The 27,800-nt window shown below is 31.9% G+C and overlaps 2 protein-coding genes across 2 annotated transcripts in view; one reads left to right on the top strand and one right to left on the bottom strand.

Moving 5' to 3' along the window:
* Positions 1–22,407, bottom strand: part of LOC114325285 (PAX-interacting protein 1) — a 76,243-nt gene extending 53,836 nt beyond the window's left edge. The window contains exons 1-4 of the mRNA XM_028273302.2: positions 22,067–22,407; positions 21,392–21,983; positions 9,287–9,853; positions 7,453–9,170 (exon numbers count right to left, since the gene is read on the bottom strand). Of these exons, the coding sequence (XP_028129103.1) occupies positions 7,453–9,170; positions 9,287–9,853; positions 21,392–21,983; positions 22,067–22,162 (2,973 nt within the window). The 5' untranslated portion in view covers positions 22,163–22,407. The remainder of the gene's footprint in view (positions 1–7,452; positions 9,171–9,286; positions 9,854–21,391; positions 21,984–22,066) is intronic.
* A 1,425-nt stretch (positions 22,408–23,832) lies between these two features.
* LOC114325282 (serine/threonine-protein phosphatase alpha-2 isoform) overlaps positions 23,833–27,800 on the top strand; it is a 60,504-nt gene continuing 56,536 nt past the window's right edge. Inside the window, exons 1-2 of the mRNA XM_028273300.2 lie at positions 23,833–24,037; positions 24,134–24,265. Of these exons, the coding sequence (XP_028129101.1) occupies positions 23,983–24,037; positions 24,134–24,265 (187 nt within the window). The 5' untranslated portion in view covers positions 23,833–23,982. The remainder of the gene's footprint in view (positions 24,038–24,133; positions 24,266–27,800) is intronic.

Here is a 27,800-nt window from a genome sequence, read left to right as displayed (position 1 = left end):
AAAGTGAAAATTTGGAATGATACTCTTTTGAAGTCTCTCAATACACGTCAAAGCAAATCTTTTACATGTATGGAGACACTATATAACAAAAAGTAACATCACGAAGAAAGAATAACAGCTATTCGAGCAATTAAAAAAATATATAAAATTCGTTAAATTTTTTTTGCTGTGTGAGAAACTCCAAATAAATTACAGATCACGATCTATAAATCCGGAAAATAATGTATCATTGCAGATCACGATCTATAAATCCGGAAAATAATGTATCATTGCAAATAAATTCCTAAAACTTTTGTGATGGGTTGGAGTTTCATTGGCGATATATTTGGGTAGAAGATTGGACTTAATGATTTCCTTACAGAATAAGAGCCATACCGGCGCAGAGCATACAATTTTAATAAAATAGTAAGGTAATAAGGTTTTAGTCAAATAAGTAAATTAAAAAAAATCGGCAATGAAGTTGCAATATGGTACAGTGAAGTTAGAGTTATCAAGCATATTGATAATATTATTTAAAAATTTATTTTTACCCTTGTTTAAATTTGATGAGTTAATTTTACTTTATTTTTTTTATGTTTGAGTTTGTAGTAAACAATTTTTTATATAATTCTTCCATTCTATCTTTGCACATGCATGAAATTATTCACGAATTACTTTTTATACTAGGTCTCTTTTTTTACTTACAGAAACTCATGCAAAATTAAGCCTGTCGTCCATAGAAACCACAATAAGTCAAACAAGGATAAACAATGTCTTTGATACCTTGTTTACCATGAATTTTGACATTTATCATTTTCAGTAGTGACATTATAGACCAGTAAGGATCTGCGAAAAAACGTCTATTTTTGGATGTGAGAGGTGGCATTCGGATTTTTGCAGATAAAGTTAGGTGACACCTTCAGTAATAATAATTGACTTATGCTCCTTCTCAAATATGTACGGAACATTAATAAAAAAATTAAAATATTTAGAAATTTCGAAAAACATCGATTTTTTTCTGCTTTCTTTGCTTATAACTTTAAAACGATTCGTTTTGGAACAAAGTCGTACAGAAATAAAATAAAGATAATTGAATTGTGTATGATATACGACTGGTAAAAAATGTCGTAAGGTATGTATATAGCAATATAGTATATATGCAATATAGCAATAAATACAAAATAAGGGGGCAAAATAAGTCTGTTGTTATTCAATATTTTTTAACCATTTGGTGGCACTTAGAACCTTAGTAATTCGCTTAGGAAATTCTTTGTAACATACTTAAATCGTGTACCAAATTTCATTAAAATCGACCCAATAAATTTGCAATCTAAATGTTTTTAAAAAAGTTCAAATTTTTTAAAATCTTTCTGAACAAAAAGTATACCATTTAGAAGTTGGCTAATTTTTTTACATATAAAGAGATATCGACGGAAAATATCGACCGCACGAAAAAAAATTTAATAAATGAAATTATAGAAAATCGTATTTTCAACAATTCAGTTTCTACACTTTTTGTCAAAAAATTGAAAATGGCGGAGATATTGAGCAAAAACAGTTCTCGTTTAAAATCAAGATGGCGGCTAACGCAACGGTGGAATTCAGTCGAGATTTTAAAGGGCCTAGCCGGGTAAGATGATGAAAAGTGCCCCCAACTCGATTCGAATTCCATATAGGTCACCGTTTAGCATATATAGTGAAACTAACTTTCTGAAATTTTTAGCCCCTAGGTGGTCATGTGACCCACCTAGAGCCTAATTAGGCTTTTTATGTTTTTATTTTTTATCTCAGCCGCATCGAGAACTAGCGAAAAACTTTAAATAAAAAATTTGTAAGAATTAAAAAGTTCTGTGCGAAAAAACTTTCTTTTTTAATTTTTGGCGGGAAATTTAAATTTTAGAACGATTTTAAAATTTTAAATGAGTATAAAAAAATAACTAAGACATTCGTTTTCACCCAAAAAATATATAATGTGTATTTTTGCATAATATTTCACCCTGAATTTTTTCAAATTTTTAAAATTGGTGAAACGCACCTTCAAAAATAAAAAACCGCATTTTTTCGGTTTTTTTTTTTCGATTTTTGATACAATTTTATACATATTTTTCAAAAAAGGTAACACCGTCACTGGAGCAGGTAAAGAATTTAAAAAGAATTGGGGTTTGCGTAATAAAATTTTTTTGTAACACCATCCATTTTCAAGATACAGGGCGTTGAAGAAAACAAAATTTTACATATTTTTTACGATTTTGCCGAAAGTACTGGCAACATTGTAATAAAACTTGGCGGGTTTTAAGAGGTAGTTATTGTGCATGTTTTGACATACAATTAAGGATTTGATATTCATCATTGGCGCGCTTAGGGGTAATGGTCTGAACTTTTCAAAGAAAAAAAGATAGTACGCCATTGATATATTTCAAATTAACAATCATTTTTAAATTCCTCATTCAATTTGTCATAAAAAAACTATCACCATTTTTTCATACGAGGCGCCGTTTTGCTGCAAAAAATAAAATATCTTAACGCTTCCAAAGTATTCGAATTAGTTTTTATAATGGACGTACGAGTTTACATAAATATGAAACTACTAATAGAAGTTCGAATACTTTGTAAGGGTTAAGATGTTTTATTTTTTGAATAAAAATGGCGCGTCGTATGAAAAAATAGGAAGATAGTTTTTTTGTCACAAATTAAATGAGGAATTCAAAAAGGATTGTTAATTTGAAATATGTCAGTGGCGTACTATCTTTTTTCTTTAAAAAGTTCAGACTATTACCCGTATACGCGCCAATGATAAATATAAAATTCTTAATTGTATGTCAAAAAATGCACAACAACTACCTCTTAAAACTTGCCAAATTGTATTACAATGTTGCCAGTAGTTTCGGCAGAATCGTAAAAAATGTGTAAAATTTTGTTTTCTTTCAAATTTTCTTTTAAATTTTGTATATTGAAAATGGATGGGATTACAAAAAATTTTTATTAAGCAAACCCCAATTATTTTTCAGTTTTTTACCCATTCTAGTGACGGTATTACCTTTTTTGAAAAATATGTATAAAATTGTATCAAAAAACGAAAAAAAAAAACCGAAAAAACGCGGTTTTTTATTTTTAAAGGTGCGTTTCACCAATTTTAAAAACTTGAAAAAATTCAGGGTGAAATATTATGCAAAAATACACGTTATATATTTTTTTCGTGAAAACGAATGTCTTAGTTATTTTTTTATACTCATTTAAAATTTTAAAATCGTTCTAAAATTTAAATTTCCAGCCAAAAATTAAAAAAAAAAAAATTTTCGGACATAACTTTTTAAAGCTTACAACTTTTTTATTTAAAGTTTTTCGTTAGTTCTCGATGCGGCTGAGATAAAAAAATAAAAACTTAAAAAGCCTAATTAGGCTCTAGGTGGGTCACATGACCACCTAGGGGGCTAAAAATTTCAGAAAGTTAGTTTCGGTATATATGCTAAACGGTGACCTATATCGAATTCGAATCGAGTTGGGGGCACTTTTCATCATCTTACCCGGCTAGGCCCTTTATACTAATATTGACCTTCCCTAAAGATTAGAAAAATAAAATTTGGGGCAACTCCTAATGCAAGGTTAGGCCTGTTATTCGTCTAACCCGACTGGACTAGAATACCAGATAGTAAACACCTTTGTCTATCTCGGGTCTAGTATAACTAACGATGGTAACTGTGAAACAGAAGTTCGGAGACGTATTGGTCTGGCAAAAAATGCGATGAGTCTGGCAAAACTAAACTTTGGAAAGACAGATCTCTCTCTCAAAATATCAAGATGAGACTGGTGAATGCCCTTGTATTCTCAATATTTCTATACGGAGCAGAGACTTGGACTCTTCGCGCATGCGAGCGCCAAAAAATTGATGCTGAAAAAGAATGCTGCGCATACCTTGGACAGCTCATAGGACAGACGTTTCCATTCTAAACCAACTCAATATTAAAAAAAGGCTGTCCACAATATGTCTGCAACGAATTCTGCAATTCTTTGGTCACGTGGTTCGCAGAGGTGACGACAGTTTGGAGAGATTAATTGTTTCTGGAAACGTTCCGGGGAGAAGATCAAGAGGACGATCCCCAACTAGATGGTCTGACCAAATAAAGCATTCAGCTGGAAACTCATTCTGCGAAGCTCTTAGAGCAGCTGAAGATAGAGACCAATGGAGAAACATTGTTAGGAATATTGGAAGAAATCACGATCCTCAGTAATGGGGAAACGACAGGAGAGAGCAATGTTTTAAATTTATAAACAATTTTTTGGCTTATAAACAAATAGCTTTGTTTAATAATAAAAAAATTTGACTTATAATTTGACTGAATAATTTGACTTAAACTTTCAAATGCTGTCAGCAGAATTGCTATTTTATTTTTTAATCAAACGTTATTCGCGTTCAAAAATTGCAATTTCTCGATTTTTTGAAAGTTCCACCGCGTTTATCTCGAAAACTATGCATCCTACGAAAAAAACTTGTAAGAACATTTTTTGCTTAGAATTACCCAAGAAATACAAAAAAATGTTTTATTTTGCGAAAAATCGATTTTATGTAATTCCTCAAGTTCTTTGTTTATAACAATCTTATCGACATCCGGATCAACTGTTACCCAAAAAATTCGTGTTCTACGGGTCAAAATACAAAAAAAAACTTAGCCCGTAGCACCCCCTCCTGGCCATAGCACAATTTGTTTATAAGCCAAAAAAATTGTTTATAACTTTAAAACATTGCTGAGGCTGCTTAAATAATCCGATTTCAATTCTGTAAAGTGCATTAGATAGGTGGAGTACTTCTTTATATGTAAAAAAATTGACAAATCTTTGTATGTTCTAGTTTTTGCTGTGCAAGATTTTAAAAAATTTTAATTTTTTAAAAAAAGTTTAGATTGCAAAATTATTATGCAAAATCTAGTAAGTCAATTTTAATGAAATTTGGTGTACGGTTTTAGCACATTACAAAAATTTTCTAAGCGAATTAGGACGGTTCCAAGTGTAACCTAAGTGATGGCAAATCATTGAATAAGGACAGGCTTGTTTTGCCCCCTTATTTTATATTTATTGCTATTTTGAATCAAGGGTGATAAATTAAGACATTTTTAACCAATCGCATCTGATAGAAAATTTAATTATCTTTGTTTTATTCCTATAGGACTTTGTTCTAAAATGAATAGTTTTTAAGTTATATGCAAAAAAAGTAGAAAAAAAAAACGAAATTTTTTAAAATTTTTAAATATTTTATTTTTTTTATTAATGTTCCGGGCATATTTGAGAAGGAGCATAAATCAATTATTATTAACGAAGTTATCACCTAACTTTATCAGCAAAAATCTGAATGCCACCTCTCACATCCACCTAAAAACAGATCCTTACTGGTCTATTAGCGCATTTGTTTATTTTATAAAGTTATATTGTGTTAAATATATTATAACATCGTTAAATATAAATGTACAACATAACTTTATAAAATACGTCCACCGATAGGCCACGATAATAGCCACTTCCTAATAAACATTGACAGTATGTACATATCAATGATATTACATATCGACGTACGTTTCACTTCATGTTTAGATTTAACTTGTTTGCAAACGAATGATGATGTTTGTGCAAAGATATTATGGAACAACTATAACAAAATATATTTTATATGAATAGTATATAACACACTCGTTAAAAACACAATTTAAAATGAATAGTATGTACAGTGAGGACGTTTGAGTTGGAATAAATTCATTTTTTCGAGAATGAGCGACTCTGGAGATAAATCCCGAAACAGGTTGATTTTTATGTTTAAATTATAATTTTTTGGCATATAATATATCATACTGGTGACGTCATCCATCTGGGCGTGATGACGTACCTAATCAATGATTTTTTTAAATGAGAATAGGGGTCGTGTGATACCTCATTCAATTCTCTATTCACTAATATAAATATTAACATAATTATTTATACAGGCTGCCCAAAAAAAATTTTTGAATTAAATTAGTTGAGACAAAAAGAAGAATGTACGTAATTTATTTAATACAAAATTCATTTTACTGCTGTCAGAAAACAGATAAAAAATGTTAATTTGAAAAATAAACATGTTTTTTGCTCAAATTAAATGTTCAAACTGCTAAGAGGCAGGTGGGTGGCAGCTTTAATATTGAATTTAAGCTAAAAACAATATATATTTATCAAATAACATTTATTCCTGTTTTCGGACAACAGTAAAATGTGTTTCGATTTAAATGAATTATAGACATTCTTCTTTTTGTCTCAATTAATTTAATTCAAAAAAATTATTTTTGGACACCCTGTATAAATAATTATGTTAATGTTTATGTTAGTGAATAGAGCATTGAATAACCTTTCGAATGAGCTATCACACGACCCCTATTCTCATTTAAAAAAATCATCGATTACGTCATATGCCAAAAAATTTTATGTATAGTACCCTCGGAGATCCGTGGAAAAAATTTACACCCAAAATAACAAAATTCAGTTTGGCAACACTGTGCGAATGTTGATACTAACATATCCTTTTTAAGATAAGCACAACGTTAATTTAGTCCAAACAAATTAATATATTTTTTTGCCAACAAAAATGAGATTTTTCAACCAAATAATGTTTCAAATATGATGTGCAAAATAATTTTTAATTGGATTCTGCTAATGGGCTTGCTTTTTTTGTCATTAAAATAAAAAAAAACTAAATTTTACTCATTAAATCAATGTTGTCCGGTTATCGTCTTAATTATTTTAACTGTGCTAATATCCGTTGAGTAATTATGAATGATTAATAGGTCGTTAAAACATTTTATCTATAGAGGCTTCTGGAATATCTTAAAAATATCGAATTTCATTGATAAAATGCGCATATTCCACCGATCTTCGCTTCGACAATACTTTAAAAATAAAAATCGACCTGTTTAGGGATTTATCTCCAGAGTCGCCCATTCTCGAGAAAATGAATTTATTCCAACTCAAATGTCCTCACTTTATATAAAAGTATATGATTGTAAATAACAATGTTGCATATATGTATCCAAATGAGGTGACTGTATCTGAGTAATTTATAATCATTTTATTTTCTTGTATGTAATCAGAAATGTAAACATTTTAGCCCTAGGCCTACAAGGCCTGTTGCGCTTAATAAATATATTATTTTCTTAACACATTGCGTGCCACGCTTCAATCGGGATAATAGTAGCAGGGGCCATTGATATCCACAGCAAGAAAGTAAGTCATACATGTACATATATCAAAAAGGAGCAGTATGACCCCTGGCAAAATAACTGTATCTCATATATGAGCGACGCGGCACTCAATGTGTTAATGCTTTTGAACTAGCGGACTTTATACCCTATCACCAAATATATCACCCAATATAAACTTAAAATCATAATTTTAATTTATAATTATTCTAAACAGTAACCTACGAAAACCAAAGCAAACCTGGTTTTAAACAAGCATTACCTGATTTAACTGCTGCTGCATATTTGGCTGTTGTACGTTTTGTTGTCCTAGACCCTGTTGCTGACCAATCTGCTGCTGCTGAAGAGTTTGCCTGTTTAGCTGTTGCTGTTGTTGTTGCTGAATTTGATGATTCAAGCTCTGATTCAATTGCTGATTTAAATTGCCCAATTCTTGCTCTAAAGTTGTCTGGTTTAATGTACTTGGTTGCCCAATTTGTTGCTGTGCCAACTGATTCTGTTGATTTAACTGTTGCTGTGCCATTTGGTTTTGTTGAGAGATTTGGTTTTGTGGAGATTGTTGATTGATTTGTTGGTTTAGTTGACTTTGTTGTCCAAGTCTATTTTGTGTTAATTGATTGAGCTGATTTTGTTGAGATATTCTTTGTTCTAATTGATCCTGCTGATTAATTTGTTGCACTAATTGATTGGGTTGGTTTTGTGTATTTATCTGTTGGCCAATGGAAGTTTGCTGTGTCAATTGTTGTGTCAACTGTTGTTGATTCAGTTGTTGTCCCAAATTGTGTGTGCTTAACTGTTGATTCAGAGACTGAATGTTAAGAGTTGGCTGCTGATTAATTGTTTGTTGGTTTAAGTCTTGGTTCTGGTTGAAAGTGGTTGTAACAAACTGTTGCTGGCTTGTTACAGCTTGATGTGGATTCAATAAGAATTGTTTTTGTTGCAAAATTTGTTGATTTTGCTGAGAAATCATATGCTGATTGACACTCTGTTGCACAAAGTTCTGTGCCTGACTCAGTTGGATTTGAGGATTCTGTTGTTGAATAATCTGATTTTGTTGGGGTTGAATTACTTGATTTTGCAAAATTTGTTGGTTCTGAACTTGCTGGCCCTGGTTAACTGTGATTTGTTGTAGATTTTGAGTAAGCTGCAACTGAGGCTGGTTCTGATTAATTTGAATTTGCTGATTTGGATTCAACTGAATCTGTTGACTTTGGCCCAACTGAAGTTGAGGCAACTGTATTTGTTGATTCTGATTTAATTGAATCTGCTGTTGATTTTGATTTAATTGTATCTGCTGTTGATTTTGATTCAATTGTATCTGTTGTTGATTCTGATTCTGAAGTTGTAATTGTTGATTTTGATTTAACTGAATTTGATTTTGATTGAGCTGAATCTGCTGTTGATTTGGGTTCAATTGAATTTGCTGTGGGCTTTGGTTCAATTGAATTTGCTGTGGGCTTTGGTTCAATTGGATTTGTTGGGGACTTTGGTTCAACTGAATTTGCTGTGGGCTTTGGTTCAATTGGATTTGTTGTGGGCTTTGGTTTAACTGAATTTGCTGAGGACTTTGGTTTAATTGAATTTGTTGCTGATTCTGATTGAGCTGAATCTGTTGATTTGGATTTATCTGCAATGGCTGTTGTCCTTGAGTCAACTGGTTAAGTTGCTGAAGATTCTGATTTATCAATTGTTGATTTTGAGTCATTTGCATCTGCTTGTTCTGTTTGAGTTGTAGTTGCTGTTGCTGTAACTGTGCAAGCTGCTGGGATGTCAACTGACTTATGTGCTGAGAAGTTGTTATTTGTTGTTGGTTTTGGATAATTTGTTGTTGGCTGGTATTTATTTGTTGCTGTAACAACTGATTTTGGTTTAGCTGATTCTGCAACAATTGTCTCTGTGCTAACTGTCTTTGAGCTAGTTGGTGCTGGAGGATATGTTGTGGTGTTGAAACCTGGGGAGCACTTCCTCGCTGCTGAATACCTTAAAAATAATGGCTTTTGGATAAAAAAGGAAATAATATGTATGTGTATGTAAATATATATACATATATAATGAGAGTTAAAGCTGAAGTAGATATATGTTTTTGTAGTTTCTACCTTGATTCTGCTGCTGCTGTTGTTGCTGCTGCTGTAATAGCTGCTGATGCAACTGGTTTTGTCCCAACGGACCTCTTAACTGTAGGTTAGCTCTTGCTTGGGGTTGTCCAATCAATCTATTAATGTTTAAGGGATGTTGTGATTGCTGTTGCTGCTGCTGCTGTTGGAGCTGAGCTTGCTGTGATATTTGCTGTTGTGGCTGCTGAAAACTTTGCTGTTGTTGATTAGGTGTATGATGTATTATACTCTTTGGAACTTGACTGCTCAGAGAAGTTGGTGATTGTGGAATTTGAGGGAAATTGGAAGTAACAGGAGATTGGGGTGTATTTTGGGTTTGTTGCTGCTGTAGTTGAGGTTGTTGTTGGGAAGTTGGTATAACTGGTGGCTGCATCTTTTGAGACTGATTTTGTTGTTGTATCTGTTGCGTTTTTTGCATGAAACTTGGTGCAACCACATTGGGAGGAGCTATGGGATCTGAACTTGAAGTCATTGGACTTGAGGTTGGTACTTTGGGTTGATTCCATGGCATTCTTTGTTTGAGTTTGTCCAGCAAAGCTTGTGTAGAATCTAAAATATTCAATAAATTATATAAATACTAATATAAATATATAAAAGTATTGATTACATGAGATAGACGTGCATTTAAAACACAAGGAAAAAGAAAGAAAGAAAAGAAATAATGTATACATTAAGCTACATTTGATTAAATATAATAATTGTAGCTTATATAATATAATGTATATGCCTCCTAGTGGCAGGATACAGGCAACAATACATTTTTTTGATGCATGTGAGTCAATCCAGTAGATGATAATGAAGCAATGCATGGATGATTAGGCTTTGGAAATAGAAATGAGGCTGGAAATGATATGCTGGAATTAGCAACCTTATTCGATATGGTGATTGCACAGTATAAAGAGGGACAGTAGAACCACTCTCCGAAAAATTGAAAGTAAAATCTTTAGTCGCGCATGGCGACCGTGCAATGTTCCCAGTCGCTTTCGCCCCACTCTCGCATTGCTAGTCGCATAGAAATGTACGGGTTTTAACAGGGAAAACCCACATCCACCACTGGTGAATTACCAATTGCCTACTGCCGGTATTACTTCTTGAGATCAAAGTGCCGACATGGAAGAGGTTTTACTGTCCCTCTTTATACTGTGGTGATTGTTAACACATTCTTTCAAACGAGAGAAAGTTTTTATAAAGAAACTACACACAGATCTTCAAAACTATAAGATCGCCAAAAAGAAAGGGACAATAGCAGAAGCATATAAAAATATAAACAATCAACTTCCTTTCAGTATAACCAAATTAAATCCTTGGAAAATTCCGGACAGCTTTAGAAGAGATAGGAACAAATTGGCTAACAGGTTTAATAGAATTATGAAAGTGGGACAAATGCCAGATCAATGGGGAAGCAGTATTTTTATTTTTAAATTACGATTTTTTGGCATACATATACTAGTGACGTCATCCATCTGGACGTGATGACGTAATCGATGATTTTTTTAAATGAGAATAGGGGTCATGTAATAGCTCATTTGAAAGGGTATGTAATTCTCTATTCAATAATATAAACATTAATATAATTATTTATACAGGGTGTCCAAAAATGTTTTTTTTTTAAATAAAATTAATTGGTACAAAAAGATGAATGTATGTAATTTGTTAAATTCTAAATATATTTTATTGGTGCCAGAAAACATAAAAATGTTTTATTTAAAAAATAAACATTGATTTTCGCTTAAGCGTAATGTTAAACTTCCAAGAGGCAGGTGGGTCGCAGCTCTAACATTGAATTTAAGCGAAAAGCAATATTTATTATTTGTCAAATAAACATGTATTCCTGTTTTCTGACAAAAGTAAAACGGATTTTGAGTTAAATAAGTTACATACATTCTTCTTTTTGTCTCAATTAATTTAATTTAAAATTATTTGTGGACACCCTGTATAAATAATTGTTATTGTTTGTATTAGTAAATAGAGAATTAAATACCCTCTCAAATGAGCTATCACATGACCCCTATTCTCATTTAAAAAAATCATCGATTACGTTATCAAGCCCAGATGGATGACGTAACTGGTATGATATATATGCCAAAAAAATTGTAATTTAAAAATAAAAATCGACCTGTTTCGGAATTTTTCCTTAAAGTCGCCGGTTTGCGAAATAATGAATTTATGCGTTACTTTATGGACGCACTGTATACATACCACAGGACCATGGGCTATAAAACAACTTAGTACACCATCAAAATATGGGAGAAAGTAATTGATAGATGGATACATGAAAAAATCAAAATATCTAAACATCAGTTCAGATTTATGCGAAGCAGATCAACAATAGATGTAATTTTCATTATAAGGCAGCAGATGGAAAAAGACAGGAATTAAGAAACAAATGCTCATATGGTATTCATTGATCCTGAGAAAGCATGTGATAGAGTTCCTCAAGAGATTCTTTGGTGGACTCTTAATAAATAAAGGAGATCTTGGTGATAATGTGAAGTTTGTTGAAGACACATATGATGAGGTAGTAATAACTAGGACAGATGTGGGAGAGACTGGCAAATCTTTAGTCCTTATTTTTATTCTTATTAGTGTTGGATCCGACAACAGAGAAAGTATAGGATAACATTGCATGGTGCTTTATATGTTGATGGTGTAGAAAAGGGGTTTAGAACAAAATCTGAAACTAAAAGTGTAGATAAGCTCTTTTGAGATTGGAGTTACTAGAAATAAAATTAGAACTTTGGATGGTGAAATGATTGTGAAAAGTAATATTTTTTTAAGTAATTAGGATCAGTATTCTAGAGAAATTATGGACATGACGAATCATGGAATGGAGGCCCAGAAACTATAAAAGAAGCTGAGGATGACCACCGACATAACAAAAAATATCGGGAAACTGGCTACAAGCGGTCCAGTGTAGAGAACACTGGAAAGAACTGAGGCATATGTCGACCAGTCGACAAGATTGACTGATTGATGATGATGATTATTGAGTAATCGGGAAACAGATTTATGGTGGGTATTACAAAATTAGATGAGGTGAAAATTATATTTCCTCCTAGTCTCCCAATTGAAACCCGAATGTTTCCAATCGAATTTATCACCGTTTATAATAACATCCTGCATTGCCAGGTGTATGATAATAATTATAGTTTTATATGATACTTTTAACTTTGTCTGCAACATACAATAGTATGTATACCGTAATAGTAAAATTTATGATAATTTGACACATTGAAACATTGAAATGAAACCAAAGATTGCTTTGGTTATAAATTTCAACATCTTCTTCTTCTTCAGGTGCCATCTCCGCTATGCAGGTTGGCAATCATCATAGCTATTTTAATTTTTGAGGCAGTAGCTCTAAGGTAAGTAGCTCAAACCATTCTCTAAGGTTCTTCAGCAATGAAATTCGTCTTTTTCCGATCCTTCTTCTGCCATCTATCTTTCCTTGCATTATGAGTTGCAGGATGCCAGACTTCTTGCCCCGCATCAAATGTCCGAGATACATCTTAATGCAACATAAATAAAATAAAATTTAAATTAGTGGAAGAATTGGAATGTGAACTTTTTTGCTTATGTTTAAGTATTTGTCTTTGTTAGTTTCTTTTATAAAAAAACTAAATATATTATTTTTTTATTAATCTATACCAGTGGTTCCCAACCTTTTATGTCTGGTGGCACATATTCTAATGTTTTTTCATATTCGCGACCCATCCCTCACCCATGATGATACGCAATTCTGTATTCTTTACGCCACTTAGCTACTGTAAAAGCCACGTCGCGACCCTCCTGAAATCTGTCCGTTGTATACTGTCTGTCTGTTGGTATAACCATATTGACCATCTCAAAGGCAAACTTTCCAGTACTTTATTCTTTATTTTTACTTAGACAACTAAAAAAGTGTTGATACCTTAAGAACAATTTATTTTTCTTTCTTCCATTCGTTTTTAAGCTATGGCGTTATTTTGTGGGGAAACTCTTGCAATGCACTAACAATATTTAAATTGCAAAAAAAAGCAATTAGAATAATTGCAAAAGTTGGTTACTTGGAATCTTGCAAACCATTATTTATTAAGGTTGATATGAACCCTTAATTAATTTGTTTCTGATCCTAGAGATGGCTGTACTGTAGCATGTTACTGTGGTAACATTTTCAACTTAATTGTAGATTTCTACATGATGACTCTGTAATAATGTAGAAACCTGAACACTATTCTGTCCTTACACCCATTGGCTCAATTGGCCCTGTTGCCAAATTGTTTAGACAGTAATTTTATCAAGGCCTAATAACAATGTAATGTTAGCAAGAAACATTTAGTCCATGATGTAATGCCGCTCTCGTCTAAAAAAAATTATGGTTCGGTTTCTCTGCGGATTCCTATTCAGAAATGTTCTCTTTAAGGAAATATGAAGTGCGCAGGGCGAAATTTTTGGCCAGAAATTGTTTAAAAATTTTTTTTTAAGAAATTCAAAAGATCATCTTTTTTGCTCGGGAAAATATTTTTTTAGGTTTTTTGGGCCATTCTAACAAGAAAGGTATGTTGTCATTTTTCTCAAAAGTTGATAGATTTCGAGTTAAGGGCGATTTAAAATCTGAAAAATGCGATAATACGTATTTTCGAAGTTTAAAAACTTAGTTTTATGTATATTAATATATCTGAAATAGCCAAGTGCTTGAATTAAAGTTTTAACATTTTTTTTTCAAAATTATGAAGAGTAGTCGGTTCTATCTTAAATTTAGACCGTTCTTTTTAAAATGTATCAAAGAATATATAGTGAGTAGAAGTTTACGGCCCTGTAACGTTTTAGCATAGGATTTTGCGTTCCAACTGAGTAGGTGCTATGGAGGTGCATAGATCTGACAACGTCCGTAGTCACCGTCATCTCACCACCGCCCGCTCTGCGGCCGTAACATCCCTCGTCAACAAGCCTCCTTATAAACGTGACCATCTGTTTTATATAAAAGCTTCCTCTATGAGCTATATTATATTCGTTCAATTCGTTGATGTTATTATGCGTCCATCCAATTTTAATGCCGATGCGGCAGGTTATATTTCAACAATCTTCTATTTTGCACGGGAAAATATTTTTTCAGGTTTTTCGGGTAATACTAAATAAAAAAGTTTGTTTTCATTTTTCTGACAAGTTTACAGTTTTTGAGTTATAAGCGATTTAAAATCTGAAAAATGCGAACATACGCATATTCGAGTTAGAGGCTTGAAAACTGATAATTATTATTATTTTTGTAGTTGATAAGTGCCTAAAATCGAAGCTTAAACATTTAATTTTAAGATTTTGCTGGGTAACCGGGGCTTATTTTAAAAATAAATCGTTGTTTTTTACTTGTTAATTATGCGCGTTAAAAATAAAATTTAATAGTTATTTATGATATAAGTGTTAAAAGTTTAAAAGTACACGTTTAAGGCAGGCATGTGAAAGTTTGCAGAATCAGCGAAGCGAATTCTGCAATTCACATGAGTGCCTTAAAAATGTACTTTTTAACACGTATATCATACAATATTTTTTCTACAAACGTCTTATATATCAACAATTATAATTTATTCATTCTCATTTACAGGACAATGACAATACCTACAAAAACTTTTACTTGAACTTGACTGACATTCCATTTTTATATTTTTCTTGACATTACATCAAAACCGTCTGTACTGTCAATACGTAAATCATAACATAACAACTATACGCTGTGAGCCCGTACGTAGAGGGGATATTTACACATTCGCGAGCGCCAGTAGTGACAAGTCTGTAAACGTTTACCGGAAATTTGACATAAAATGTCAAAGTGATTAATTTAAAATTAAAATTAAAAACATTAATTATAAAAAATATTAGTTGGTCAAAGCTGTGGTATATATTTTTACTTTAAATATACTTATATTTTAAATACTGAATTTAAGTTTTTTAATGTTCCTTAATATTTAATTATAAATTATTCTATTAATCTTAGCGCCATCTACACGATAATTGTGAAAGTATCCGAAGTAAGAAATTAATATTTCATCAACAGAACGTCAAAATGATTAGCAAAATCTTAAAAAAATCTATTACAATTTAATTACTTTTTAGCGTTGTAAATATTAAGCGATAACAATTAAATAATAAATTTAAAAATTACCGGTGAAAGTTGAATAGTAATCCGCTAGGATCGACACCAGCGAAGCTCAGAGCGTATAGAATAACATCTACTTTTATTGTTGTAAGTATATTCTAACAAATTTTAATAGTTTTTTCTACAAACGTGTTAAAAATGCAATAATACAGTTTAAATTAAATTTTAAAAAACCTTTTAAACTACCTTTTTCAAATTGAGCAAGTTGTACTATTAATATTAATGTTAATAAATGAAATATGAAATATAAATATTTTGACGTTTCACAATTTGACATTTCACTTTTAACTGCAGTGCCTTAAAATTTTTAAAGCACTAGTGCCTTAAGGTGATACAGTAGCGATCAACAGGTAGCCAAAACGCGTTCCAAGATTGCGGCTGTAATTTTGAATATTTTTTCGAGATATTTGGCACACGTATTCGTAATATAATAAAGAATGGCGGTACAGAGCCCAATTTGAAAAATATATTAATATGTGAAAATTACTCTGTAATTAAATACAATATTAAAAAAACGAGCCTGTACCGCCATTAAGAAGAACAAAAAAATACACTTTATTCAAATAAACTTTTTTATCCGATGCCTAGATTTTATGTTATTTTGGAACTACTAATGAAATAAAAAATTTTAGTAGTTCCAAAATGACACAAAATCTAGGCATCGGATAAAAAAGTTTATTTGAAGAAAGTGTATTTGTTTGTTCTTCTTAATGGCGGTACAGGCTCGTTTTTTTAATATTGTATTTAATTACAGAGTAATTTCCACATATTAATATATTTTTCAAATTGGGCTCTGTACCGCCATTCTTTATTAGATTACGAATAAGTGTGCCCAATATCTCTAAAAAATATTCAAAATTACAGCCGCAATCTTGGAACGCGTTTTGGCTACCTGTTGATCGCTACTGTTTCCTCTTAAAGTAGCATTTTTAACGCTCGTATGGAGTGCTAAAAATTGCATTTTTAACACGGTTGTAGAAAAAAGTTATTTAAACAATTTCTGGCCAAAAATGCCGTCCGGCACCCTTCTCATAATGTTTAAAGAAGACATTTTTGAGCAGGAATTCCAGAGAAACTGAATGGGAAGCATTTTTCATGCGGGAGCTACCACACAACCGGGACTACTTCTCTTTAAATTTTGTATATTATTATTACCATAGTTTTTTAAACAATTTATTTATTTATTTAATTATTTACAATGTACCAATTACATACGCCAATCATATCGCACGACAAAAATATGGAAAACCAACAACCACCCTACAGTTTACAGGACAGGACTTAAGCAGTCACCATATGTAAATGGGGGAAACTCCTGGAGTTGGCCGAAGAAATCAATATTCACCTTATTCATAGTCTAAAAGATAAAACTACTTTCTTTTATAGGAGATGGCGCAAAGGCGCAACCTCGATCTATGCTGGGTTTCGAGTAACTCACAGTTGCAATTACTCCCAAGCTTCCGAACCGTACTCCATAGTTTCCCCCCGCAGCCAACTTCAGATTGCGTTACCCGCAAGATTCAGATTGAGTTACACTAAATACCAATTACCAATCTTGTAATTTGTTTAGAAACATTGTTTAGACAATTTCTGCCCAAAAATTTCGCCGGCACCCTTCTGATTTATTTAAAGGGGACATTTTTGAATAGGAATCCGCAAAGAAACCAAATCAGAATTTTTTTTCAGACGAGAGCGGCCTCACATCATAGGCTAATTGCATATTATGTTTCTCGGTAACTAAATATTCCAGTTGTTAGTCATCTCTTATCTCACACTGAAAAATGGTAATAAAATTTTATGATGGCTTGCAATCTTGTAAAAAATGTATTAGCACAAATTTTGTTTATACATAAACGTTTTAACACGTTGACGGACTGTGCGTCAAATGTATAAGCAAGTGTTGTGACACAATATGAATTTTGCAAAGTAGAATATACACTGGCGCGCAAAAAATTTAGGTCACTAGATGAATTATTTGATGCCTCGGATTTCCTAAACCTGTTGTCCGATTTGAATGATTTTTTAGTATGTTATAGCTTTATTATTTAAGAATCTTAATGTGTTAATATTGTTGCTAGACAGGTAAATGTCATTTTAAACATATTCGAAATGGGATGTACGAAACAGGACGAAGGTGGAATATGTTATTGGAAGAACTGCGCAAATGAAATGGAGCTGGATAGGACAGGACACGTGCTACGGCAAAACAACGAAAGGTGGACGAGAAACATTTTACATTGGAGACCACGCGAGCATAGTCGTAGCAGAGGAAGACCACAAAGACGATGGCTAGATGACTTCAAAGCAAAAGTGGGGAGAAACTGGTACCAAATAGCACAATAGCACATGGGAGGCCTTTGTCCAGGAGTGGATGCAACCAGGCTAAAGAAGAAGTTATTGTTTTCTTTAGGGACATTCACTTAACAAGCTACTTGTTTTTATGGATTCGGCTGCCTCTAGAGATGTATATTCTCGGGATGAATACAGTCACTTAACTTCCACAATATTATTGTCACTTACTGACCCGTTCGGACAAGCTCGTAAAAACCCATAACCTTTTTCAAACACAGAAACAATCCACACTGCTTTACTATATTTTTTATTTTGATAGCAATTTCTGGCTGTTCTTCGTTTCTTATCAGATAAAACAATTGTTCCAGATATCGTTATCGCGTTTCCTCTTTTTACTTCTTTATCGATGATTATTCTGCTGCGCCGTTTTCATTTTCTAATATTCCATAATCTTTCTCTTCCTGCTCTTAAAGAAACTGTTTATTAGATTTTTTTTCTTTCTCATTTAATTTATACCGATCCAGATTAGCTCCATATAACAGTTTTAAGTTCTACTTCCATCAGACTAATCAATACGTTTATTTAACATACCTATTATTAAGTGACAACACATTTTTTCTTTTTGTCTTATTTATTTCTGTTGTTTTTGTACAGAGAAGAAATCAATATAGATGTAAGATTTTTAAAATTGATTGTTACCTATTATTCCTTGTATATTGATCCTTTTTTATTTTTAATATGAAGGTGAAAATATTTTTAACCTCTCCTCAATTAATTTTAGAAGTGGTTATTTACTGCTCTTACTCCATATCTGTTTACATATTATCGTCCAATTATTTTCCCTTAAATTTAGCTCACCACAAATGCAAAAAGTAGTGGACAATGAAAATTTTAAAGATAAAGTAATAATTTCAATTAAATTCTTTAATAAACATAAAAGTGCGACAAAAGAGAAATACCATGGATGGTAGTTACTATAAACACTATTTGACAAAAATAAAGACTATGCTCCAATTCCAATTCAAAATATAGTCAAATACAAAGCTTCAGAGATACATGAAAAAATGCAAATAAAAAAAGACAACTTTATGGTACTTAAAAACATTAAAATGCCAATTGCCAACTAGGGTTTAATCGAAACAGAAAGTACCGGCCCTAAATATATCAAAATCTAATACGGCCAAGGGGACTGAAAATATTTCAACAAAAGTAGTTAAATTAATTTCAGAAGGTCACGTTGATGCGTTATAAATAGACGTTATAGTAGTAGGCTTATTATATTACCTACTAACATTAAAACATTTTGTTGTACAAAGTAATTGATATGGCAACGCTGTTAGGATAAAGTTCTGTGTGACGCGATTGAAGCAGAAGGCACTGCTATCTATCGAACATAAATATTACCGATGGTGTAGATGGTGCTATGTCATGGCGGCACAAATTCTTAGCGGCAATTCAAGATATAATTCTTGTTTAACGAGATTTTTCATATGTTTAGGAAAAAATATTCAACATTTTATTGGAAATATTTTCCATTGTTACAGTTTTATATATGTTGTTATTGAAATTTTATCCAATTTCTTACCGGTAGCTTTATTATAAGCCGAAACATATTATTTTTTCCTACTGTGGCAAAACTGTACATTCAAAAATTTTAAAAAAATTCATAAGTATTTCCTAGGATTATATCTTTATGCTGTAAGAAAATTAACAAAATTGTTTGTTTAGTTTTCCCGCTTTATACTTGAAAAAAAGGAGTTTTTTTGAGTTTTTTCGAAAACGAAAACATGAAGTTTGCTCAAAATTTGTCAAAATACTTCTAGTGATCACATATACCTTCTCAATTTTTTTCAAATTTCTTGAATGTGTAGTTTATTTTTGGGGGGGTTCAGATCAACCTTAAATATAAAATAATGCCCTTGCCAACACTATGGCTAAACAATGTTCTCGTGGAAACACACAAAACTGCAGATACTTTAGTTAAACAGTCCGACTTGCATAATTACAGCACAAGAGGTGCAAATAATATCGGAACAGTCAAATATCGTTTGAGTAAATCACAAAAAAAACTCAATTGATTTTAACATATATAATGTCCTACCTATATATTTTAAAAACCTTACAATCAATAAATTTAAAGTCATTCTGAAAAAATATCTACTGAGATTTGCTTTTTACTCTGTTAGTGAATATTTCGATCATTTTAAAGCAGTATCATGGACATGAATATTACTCAATATGTTTTCCGATGTCATATTTTGTAAATGTGCGTGAATGTACTTATATTTCTATATGTTATATTGTATATATGTACACATTATCTCATGTATTTTATATATATCAAATTGACTTGCTACAATTCAAAAAAAATTTTTTTTTTGTAAACGTAGTCAATAAATTTTTGAATCTTTGACCGCGGCCCACTAGTGGGTAGCGACCCACCGGTTGGGAAACGCTGATCTATACTATAAAATATGATAATTTGAACAACAGCATACAATTTTCTGACTTCCATGACCTGGCAACGCTGCTCTTACAGAAACATACCTACAAAACGAATTGGTTTTGTTAGCCTTGCCTACTAATGTAGCTTCTTCTTCTTCTTCTAATGGCGCTACAACCCTTTGTGAGTCTTGGCCTGCTTTAACAATGTTCTTCACTTCTGCCCTGTCGGATACTTTCCTTCGCCATTGCCTGGTGGTTTTAAGATCCCCGTCTAAGTCGTCTATCCATCTTTTACAGAGCCTTCCTCTTGCTTGTGGTTCATTTTAATTCTCCACAAACCATCGCTGCAATGTGTTGGTCAAAAAATTTCCTTAGCATTTTGCGCTCAAATATTCTCAGTTGATTTTCATCAGTGGTTGAGAGAGTCCATGTTTCACATCCATATGTGACCACTGGTCTAATTAGCGTTTTGTAGATTCTAAGCTTACACTAATAGCTATATAGTTTTAAATATGTTTCTCTCACCTGGACCTCGATTTTTGAGCCTTTGCTTCGTTATCGAATGTATTCGCTTCATATCTATTTAGTGTACAGATAGCGAATGATCGATAACGAAGCAAAGGGTCAAAAATCGAGGTCCTAGTACTGTTTAAAGTGCATACAATTCTTTTGAATAATGTATAACCTAATCTAACCTATTTAGTTAAACCTGTAACGGCCGGTTTCACAAAGTAAAGTTAACTGTGGTTAAGAGATTACCAGAGATTACCCCAAAATATGCGTTTTAGTTTCAGGTCAACGGCGAAGTATGGTTAACTCACAGAATTTTTAACCAGAGGTTGGAGTGGGTTACCCTTATGGGTATACCCAGAAGGGTAACAATTATGAAACTGAAACGCATATTTTGGGGTAATTTTGAGGTTATCTCTTAACCACAAGTTAACTTTACTTTGTGAAACCGGCCGTAAGTGATTTTCATATTTTTTAATCAAAGTGGCAGCACAGTGTCATATCCACAAACTTTGTGCAAATATCTGCCATATTGTTTTGTAGGATGTATAAATTTTATTAGTTTGAAACAAGTATTTTTACACAATTTAATAATAAAATTCGATATTTATTATTAAAATTTTAGCTTTTTTCTAGCCTTTTGGCTAAATCCACTAAAAATTGTGCATTTTGAGGCCTACCAATAGTTACCAAAATATTTAATAGAATACCTGGAATGATATTTTCTTCATTTTTCTCCTCCTCTAAAGGCTGCTCCGGCTCAAATCCTGTAATAGCAGCAGTGCTTGCATATTCAATTGGCTTAGGCCAGTTGATCAATTTGGGATGAAACAACGAAGTATCCGGAAATGAATTGTTCTTGACAGCTTCTACTACCCAGTCTGGAGTAACGATTTTTACTAAATTAGGTCCTAACTCTTCAGCCTTTTCAACTTTAAGTCCCTTCGCTTCAATAGCTATAAGAAACTGACAGTTTTTATTAAAATTTAATTGAACTTTCCCACCATGGTAGGTAATCAAAGACCATAGGAAATTTCTGTCTTCTCGAATTTGTGAAAGACAAAATGTAAAGTCTGAGAATAGCTTGCCATTTGCAGCAAACAAATAGGGCCTTATGCTGACAAGCTTGTGAAGGGATACACACATTAAAACCCATTTTGGAGTCAAAGCTGGTATTTCATACAAATCATTTGCATCCACAATATCATTTTCTTCTGGATTTTCTCCTACAATCAAATGTGTGATATAATCAGAGAAATAATTTAGCCGTTCTGCACCCCCAGCCTTCAATAATTCAATAATCTGCAAAATAAATACACAATATTACTATGTGTACACAAACCATGCAAACAAATTTATCCATAATTTACATATGCATTTCTTACCTTTTCATCAATTTCTCCACTGACAAAAAACTTTATTTCAGAAAATAAGTTTTCTTTTAATTCTAATTTTGATATTTCTTGAGAAATGTCCCCCATTGTTTTAAATTAAATTAAAATGTTTATAAACCCTCGTATTCATCTCTTTGAATGATACTGAAGATAGTCACAAAACTTATAACTTAAAAATTAATGTTTTTAAAACTTAACATTACATTTTTTTAGTTTAATGAATTAAATAAGTTCTTTTATTTATTTATATCATAAATTCACTAAATTTTCTAATATATGTTTGTTTTTTGCCACCAAATTTAAATTATAATTTTCATATAAACTACTCTGAAGTTACCGCTACAATTGCAAGTGACAAGTGACACTACATGTCATTTCATGCACACATCTGTCAAAAATTAGTTTTGAATGTTTTAAATTAATTGTTATACATATTGTTTAACAATATAAAATTTGTATTTTTACCATTTATAATATATTTCATATTTATTCCTCATAATATATATTCCTCATATCATGTATCAGTATACTTCGGTAAAATTTATTTTGTTTGAAACCAAAATATTTCCGCATTAAAGTTGGTACGACGTGTTATATAAAATGTCAATTTCAGAGTTGCCAGATGTTATTTTATAAATCCCCCAATTAGAAACTGAAATACCCTCAAATTGAAGCTCATAAATATCACCCAAATTAAAGTTTTGCCGCATTTTAATAAATTAGTAGTCAAATGTAGAGAACACTACTTATCAACAGAGGGCCCTGGAAATAATTCATAGGTCCTATCGTCTTCGATTATATGATTATAATATAATAAATATACAATTCTATGTCAGTGGTGGCTTTAGGGACAGGGTCGGCAAGGTTTTGTCTCCTCAGATAGGTAAGTATGCCATCTAATTAAAAGGCTTCAATTTCATAGGAGATTTTTGGTTTTTGTTTTTTCCCATAAATTGTAAAACCTAAACCTGTTTATAAATTAACTCTATTTAGTCTATGTTGTTTCGAAGTAGCAAAATGGGTTATAACGTCATTTGGAAGGATTTTAAAAGTTTTTTTCTATTGACATTTGAAATTTGAGACAAGTTTGACATTCTCTCTTCTTTCATGGTGTTTCGACAATACGTTTTGACTCTTTTGAGACAAGAGAAATCCCGTTCATTTGAGGCAGAATTTGTCCACATTTGAGCACAAAAATTTATTAATTTCGGAAACAGTTTGTTGTACCTAATGAATTGCAGTACCTATATAAAATTATACATAATTTGTAACTTATCCCACCTTCCGAAAATGTTTGGAATAGCATATAAATCTGTTAATCCATTTTCTTATTTTATTTAATTAAAGAATGATGGATAATTTTTAATGAACTTGTCTAATAGATATTTTGAAAAATTTTTGGCGCAACTTTTAAATTATTTTGAATCGTCAAAGAGGTCAGTCACTTATAACAGTAGTAAATAATAGTTTTGCTTGGTGCAATAGTTTTAACTTTTACCTGGAGACCATACAATTCACCGGACAATCAAGGCAGCGCCGTCCTAAATTTGCCTTACCAATTTATTTTTGATATCAAAATGACCAGCTGCCACTGTTCTATGTACATTCGCAAATTTAATTTACCATGACCCCTTAAAATCTTCCATAATTTCCCCCCCCCCCCCCAAAATCCCCCAGACTCTTTCCAAATACTCCAAAATTGTGGGAAAATACCCCAATCTGGCAACCCTGGTCAATTTACACGAAAAACGAGTGACAGAGGCGACCTCTATGATATTCAAGCTGCCGCAAAAAAGTGTTGTTTGGTTTGTAGTTAAAAGGCTCTGTAAAAATCATTAAAAATCCGAGCCATCTTTTAGTTTTAAGTTTCTTAAATATTGTCAAAGAGTATCACAAGGATTTCTCAAATGGCAGAAGCAGATAAATTGAATATCGACAGTATAATAGCCCGTTTATTAGAAGGTAATTTAATGAAGGTCAAGTTATGTTGACAAAAATAATGGCGTCTGGTGAACGCCTAGATAAACGTCAAAAATAATTTTTGTTTGTGGATTTTAGTGCGTGGAGCAAGACCAGGCAAAAATGTACAACTCACAGAAAATGAAATTAGGGGGCTCTGTTTAAAATCTAGAGAGATCTTCCTTAGCCAGCCGATTTTGTTGGAACTTGAAGCTCCTCTGAAGATTTGCGGTAAGCGATATTTTAACTATTTTCTTGCATATCGACTTGAATAATATGAGAAACAAATTCTGAGTAATTCAATGCTTTTTTGGTTTTAATAATTGCTTTAGGAATTTTTAATATTATATTCCTTAAAGTTATCAAATCAAATTAATATAATAAATGGCTTTAGGAAAAATACCTGTACACTAAATTCGTGATATATTTGTGAAAATTCGTGCAATTCTTATTTTTTGTCTTTGATATTACTAGTTGGCCCCAAACTGTAATACTAAGTTATTGCAGTCCTATTTCGTCAGCTTTTTTAAGTTTACCCAATTCTTAATTTATGGCCAATCCATACTATACTTTTAGCCAATCCCTAATTTAATAATAAAAAGAATACATTAGATTATGCATTTAAAAAATGTTTATTTACAAACTAAATCTGTGAACATCTTTTTATTTTTCAATATATATAATGTAATAGAAATTTTTAACATGTTACTTAATTTTGTATTCAACAAATAGTAGAAAGTTAATTCTTGATCAATTTTGGTGAGATATTTTGCAATCTTATCTCCAAACCATAGTTTGGTTACTCAACACTCTGTAATCTGTCTGGTTTAGAATTAATGCAGATTGAATCATATTTGTTGTTGTTGTGATTGTTGCTTATTTCAAATTTAAATGAAATAAATGACTATTACTAAAAATACTCGATAATTTTTTTTCTTCTCTGGAAGCTGTCTTTTCCACACTGGTTATAATGCAGCCAATTGGAGTAGAGTAGAGTAGAGTAAATTTTTATTTGCATAAATTTTTAACATAATTGAGCAAATAACGTCACATTACTAACAATCACATATTAAAAAATGTTACTAATAATCACATATTAAAAAGATATATTAACAATACACTAAAATATACAAACAATACAAATTACATATATGCTGATCAAGGCTGATAGGCCAGGTACTCCACCACAGTATACGGCTCAATGTTAACCAGGTGTTGAAAAACCGTTTTTTTAAAAGCTTTATAGCTTGTTTCCCGTTGAATGTCAGATGGTAGACTATTGTAAAATTTAACGCACGCATACAAAGGACTTCTCTCTGTTAGGGACAATCTGTGAAGTGGAATATTCAAATTAAGGCTTCTTGTGTTATATTCATGATTTGGTTGTAGGTGATAAAATAAAGTAAAATTTTTAAAGAGAAACATAATACATTCATATATATAGATAGCTGAGAAAGTGAGTATATTGAGTGATTTGAATCGGCCTCTACAGGATTCTCTCGCCTTTAGTCCTAGGATCACCCTGACTGTCTTTTTTTGGACTATGAAGACAGTTGAGCTATCCACCGAAGCACCCCAGAAGACTATTCCATATCGCATAAGAGAATAAAAGTTTGCATAATATACCGATAGTAAGATTCCCTGGTCTAGATAGTTTTTCAAAACTCTTAATGAGTAGCAGGCTCTATTTAGTTTTTTTGTCGCATTTTTTATTTGTTCTCCCCAATTCAAGTTCTGGTCAATATGAAGACCAAGAAACTTAACTGATCTAGAAGGTTCTGTGTTTTGGGATAAAAGATTGACTGTATCTGGGAACTCTTCTCGTGATTGGCTGGTTCTAAAGTAAACAAATACTGTCTTATCAGTATTAAGCACCAGCCTATTTCCACAGAACCACTGTTCAGCCTTGTCCAGAGTTTGTTCTGCCACTGTGAGGAGTGTTTCTAATGTTTCTTCCCAAAATAGCATGTTTGAGTCATCAGCAAAGTTTACCAGGTTTGAGGAACCACTAATCACTGCATTTGGCAGGTCATTTATATAGACCAAAAAGAGAAAAGGCCCTAAAACGCTCCCCTGTGGTATACCTAATTTTAAGTTTATCGGTTCAGAGTAAACCTTACATCCCTGTTTCTCCAAGCATACTTTTTGTGATCTATCTGTAAGAAATGATTTTATCCATTTCAATGCTGGTCCCTGTATTCCATAACAATATAATTTTTGCAATAGGATAGCATGATCTAGGCTATCAAAAGCCTTAGATAGGTCTAAAAAAGCACCTAGTGTTTTCATTTTTGACTCTAGTTTTTCTAAAATTTTTGATATAAAATCATAGGTAGCTGTCTCAACTGACCTCCCTGCAAGAAAACCGTGCTGCGAATTACTAAATAAGTTGTTTGTAGTAAAAAAGTTTTGTAGTCTGTAATATATTGCTTTTTCGAATATTTTTGAGAATGATGGAAGAAGGCTTATTGGTCTATAGTTCTCCATCTTAGTAGCATCACCTTTTTTATGTAGTGGCTTGACAATTGCTAGTTTTAGACTTTGAGGAAATTTACCTTGCCTGAAAGAAGTGTTGACTATAAAAGATAGAGGAAGACAAATCTCTGATGAAACAAATTTAATTAAACTGGTTGATATTTCATCATAACCAGAGCTATGCTTGTTTTTTAAGTTATTTATTATATGGCTTATTTCTTTTTCTGAAACAGGAGTTAAAAACATGCAATGATTATTTTGTTCGATATTAATTTGAAAATTTTTTACAGGCTTTATTTTCTTTACAGCTTCAGCCGCAGCATTTGCCATAAATTGATTTATTTCATCAGAAAGCACCTGAGGATCACCCTCTAAACAAAAATTACCTTGATTTTTTGAATTGCCCTTAATCTCTTTTACCAACTGCCAAGCCATTTTAGTTTTATTTTCACTATTTTCAATTCGTTCCTTATAACAATTTTTTCGATATTGAGTGAGTAAAGCATTATACTTACGTTTTTCTGCCCTGTAAATATCTTTATATTCATCATTATTACTAGATAGTGTAAACAAAACATCAAGCCTAGATTTACAGTTTTTTATATCATTTTGCAAGCACTGTTGAGATTTTTTTTTATTTGTTGTATTTATCTCTTTAAGTGGAAAAGAGTTTACAAAAATTTTTTGAACTATATTCATGAAAGTATCCCACTGATCATCTACTTCTAATGTCTCGATAACAGATACCCAGTCAACATTACTCAACATAAGTTTAAAATAATCTTTATTCTCATTGTTAAATATTCGTTTTTTTTGTTATATTTGAGTCAATATTATTTAATTCAAATTTTACCTTTTGAGCAGTATGATCAGATGTATGGGGATTGAATATAACAGAATCAAATATGTCTAGATTTGTAAAAATATTGTCTATACAGGATTTTTTGTTACCTTGTATGCGTGTATTAATTGGCATATTACATCTTCAATTAGCATCCAACACTTCAGGACTTATATGCAGAAACATACATAAATGTAGGTGTATCGCACCCTCAGTGCAAAACTGTTGTAAATAAAAATTTTTATGAAAATGAAGTAAACATGGCATTCGCTTGTAAACATGCATTTCTATCCTGTGTAAAACTTTAGTAACTTTCAAATGCTTAACCGGCTAAATCTCTGGTACTAAGGCAAAACCCAATATGTCAAAAATTATCGATTTTTCGTTTTTAATGCCAATATCGCACCTTGGCAACAACACTGTCATAAGTCAAAAATAGCCATTTTGAGT

The sequence above is a fragment of the Diabrotica virgifera genome, chromosome 3, assembly GCF_917563875.1.
Source record: "Diabrotica virgifera virgifera chromosome 3, PGI_DIABVI_V3a".
Lineage (NCBI taxonomy): Eukaryota > Metazoa > Arthropoda > Insecta > Coleoptera > Chrysomelidae > Diabrotica > Diabrotica virgifera.
This window is presented reverse-complemented; position numbering and strand designations above follow the sequence as displayed.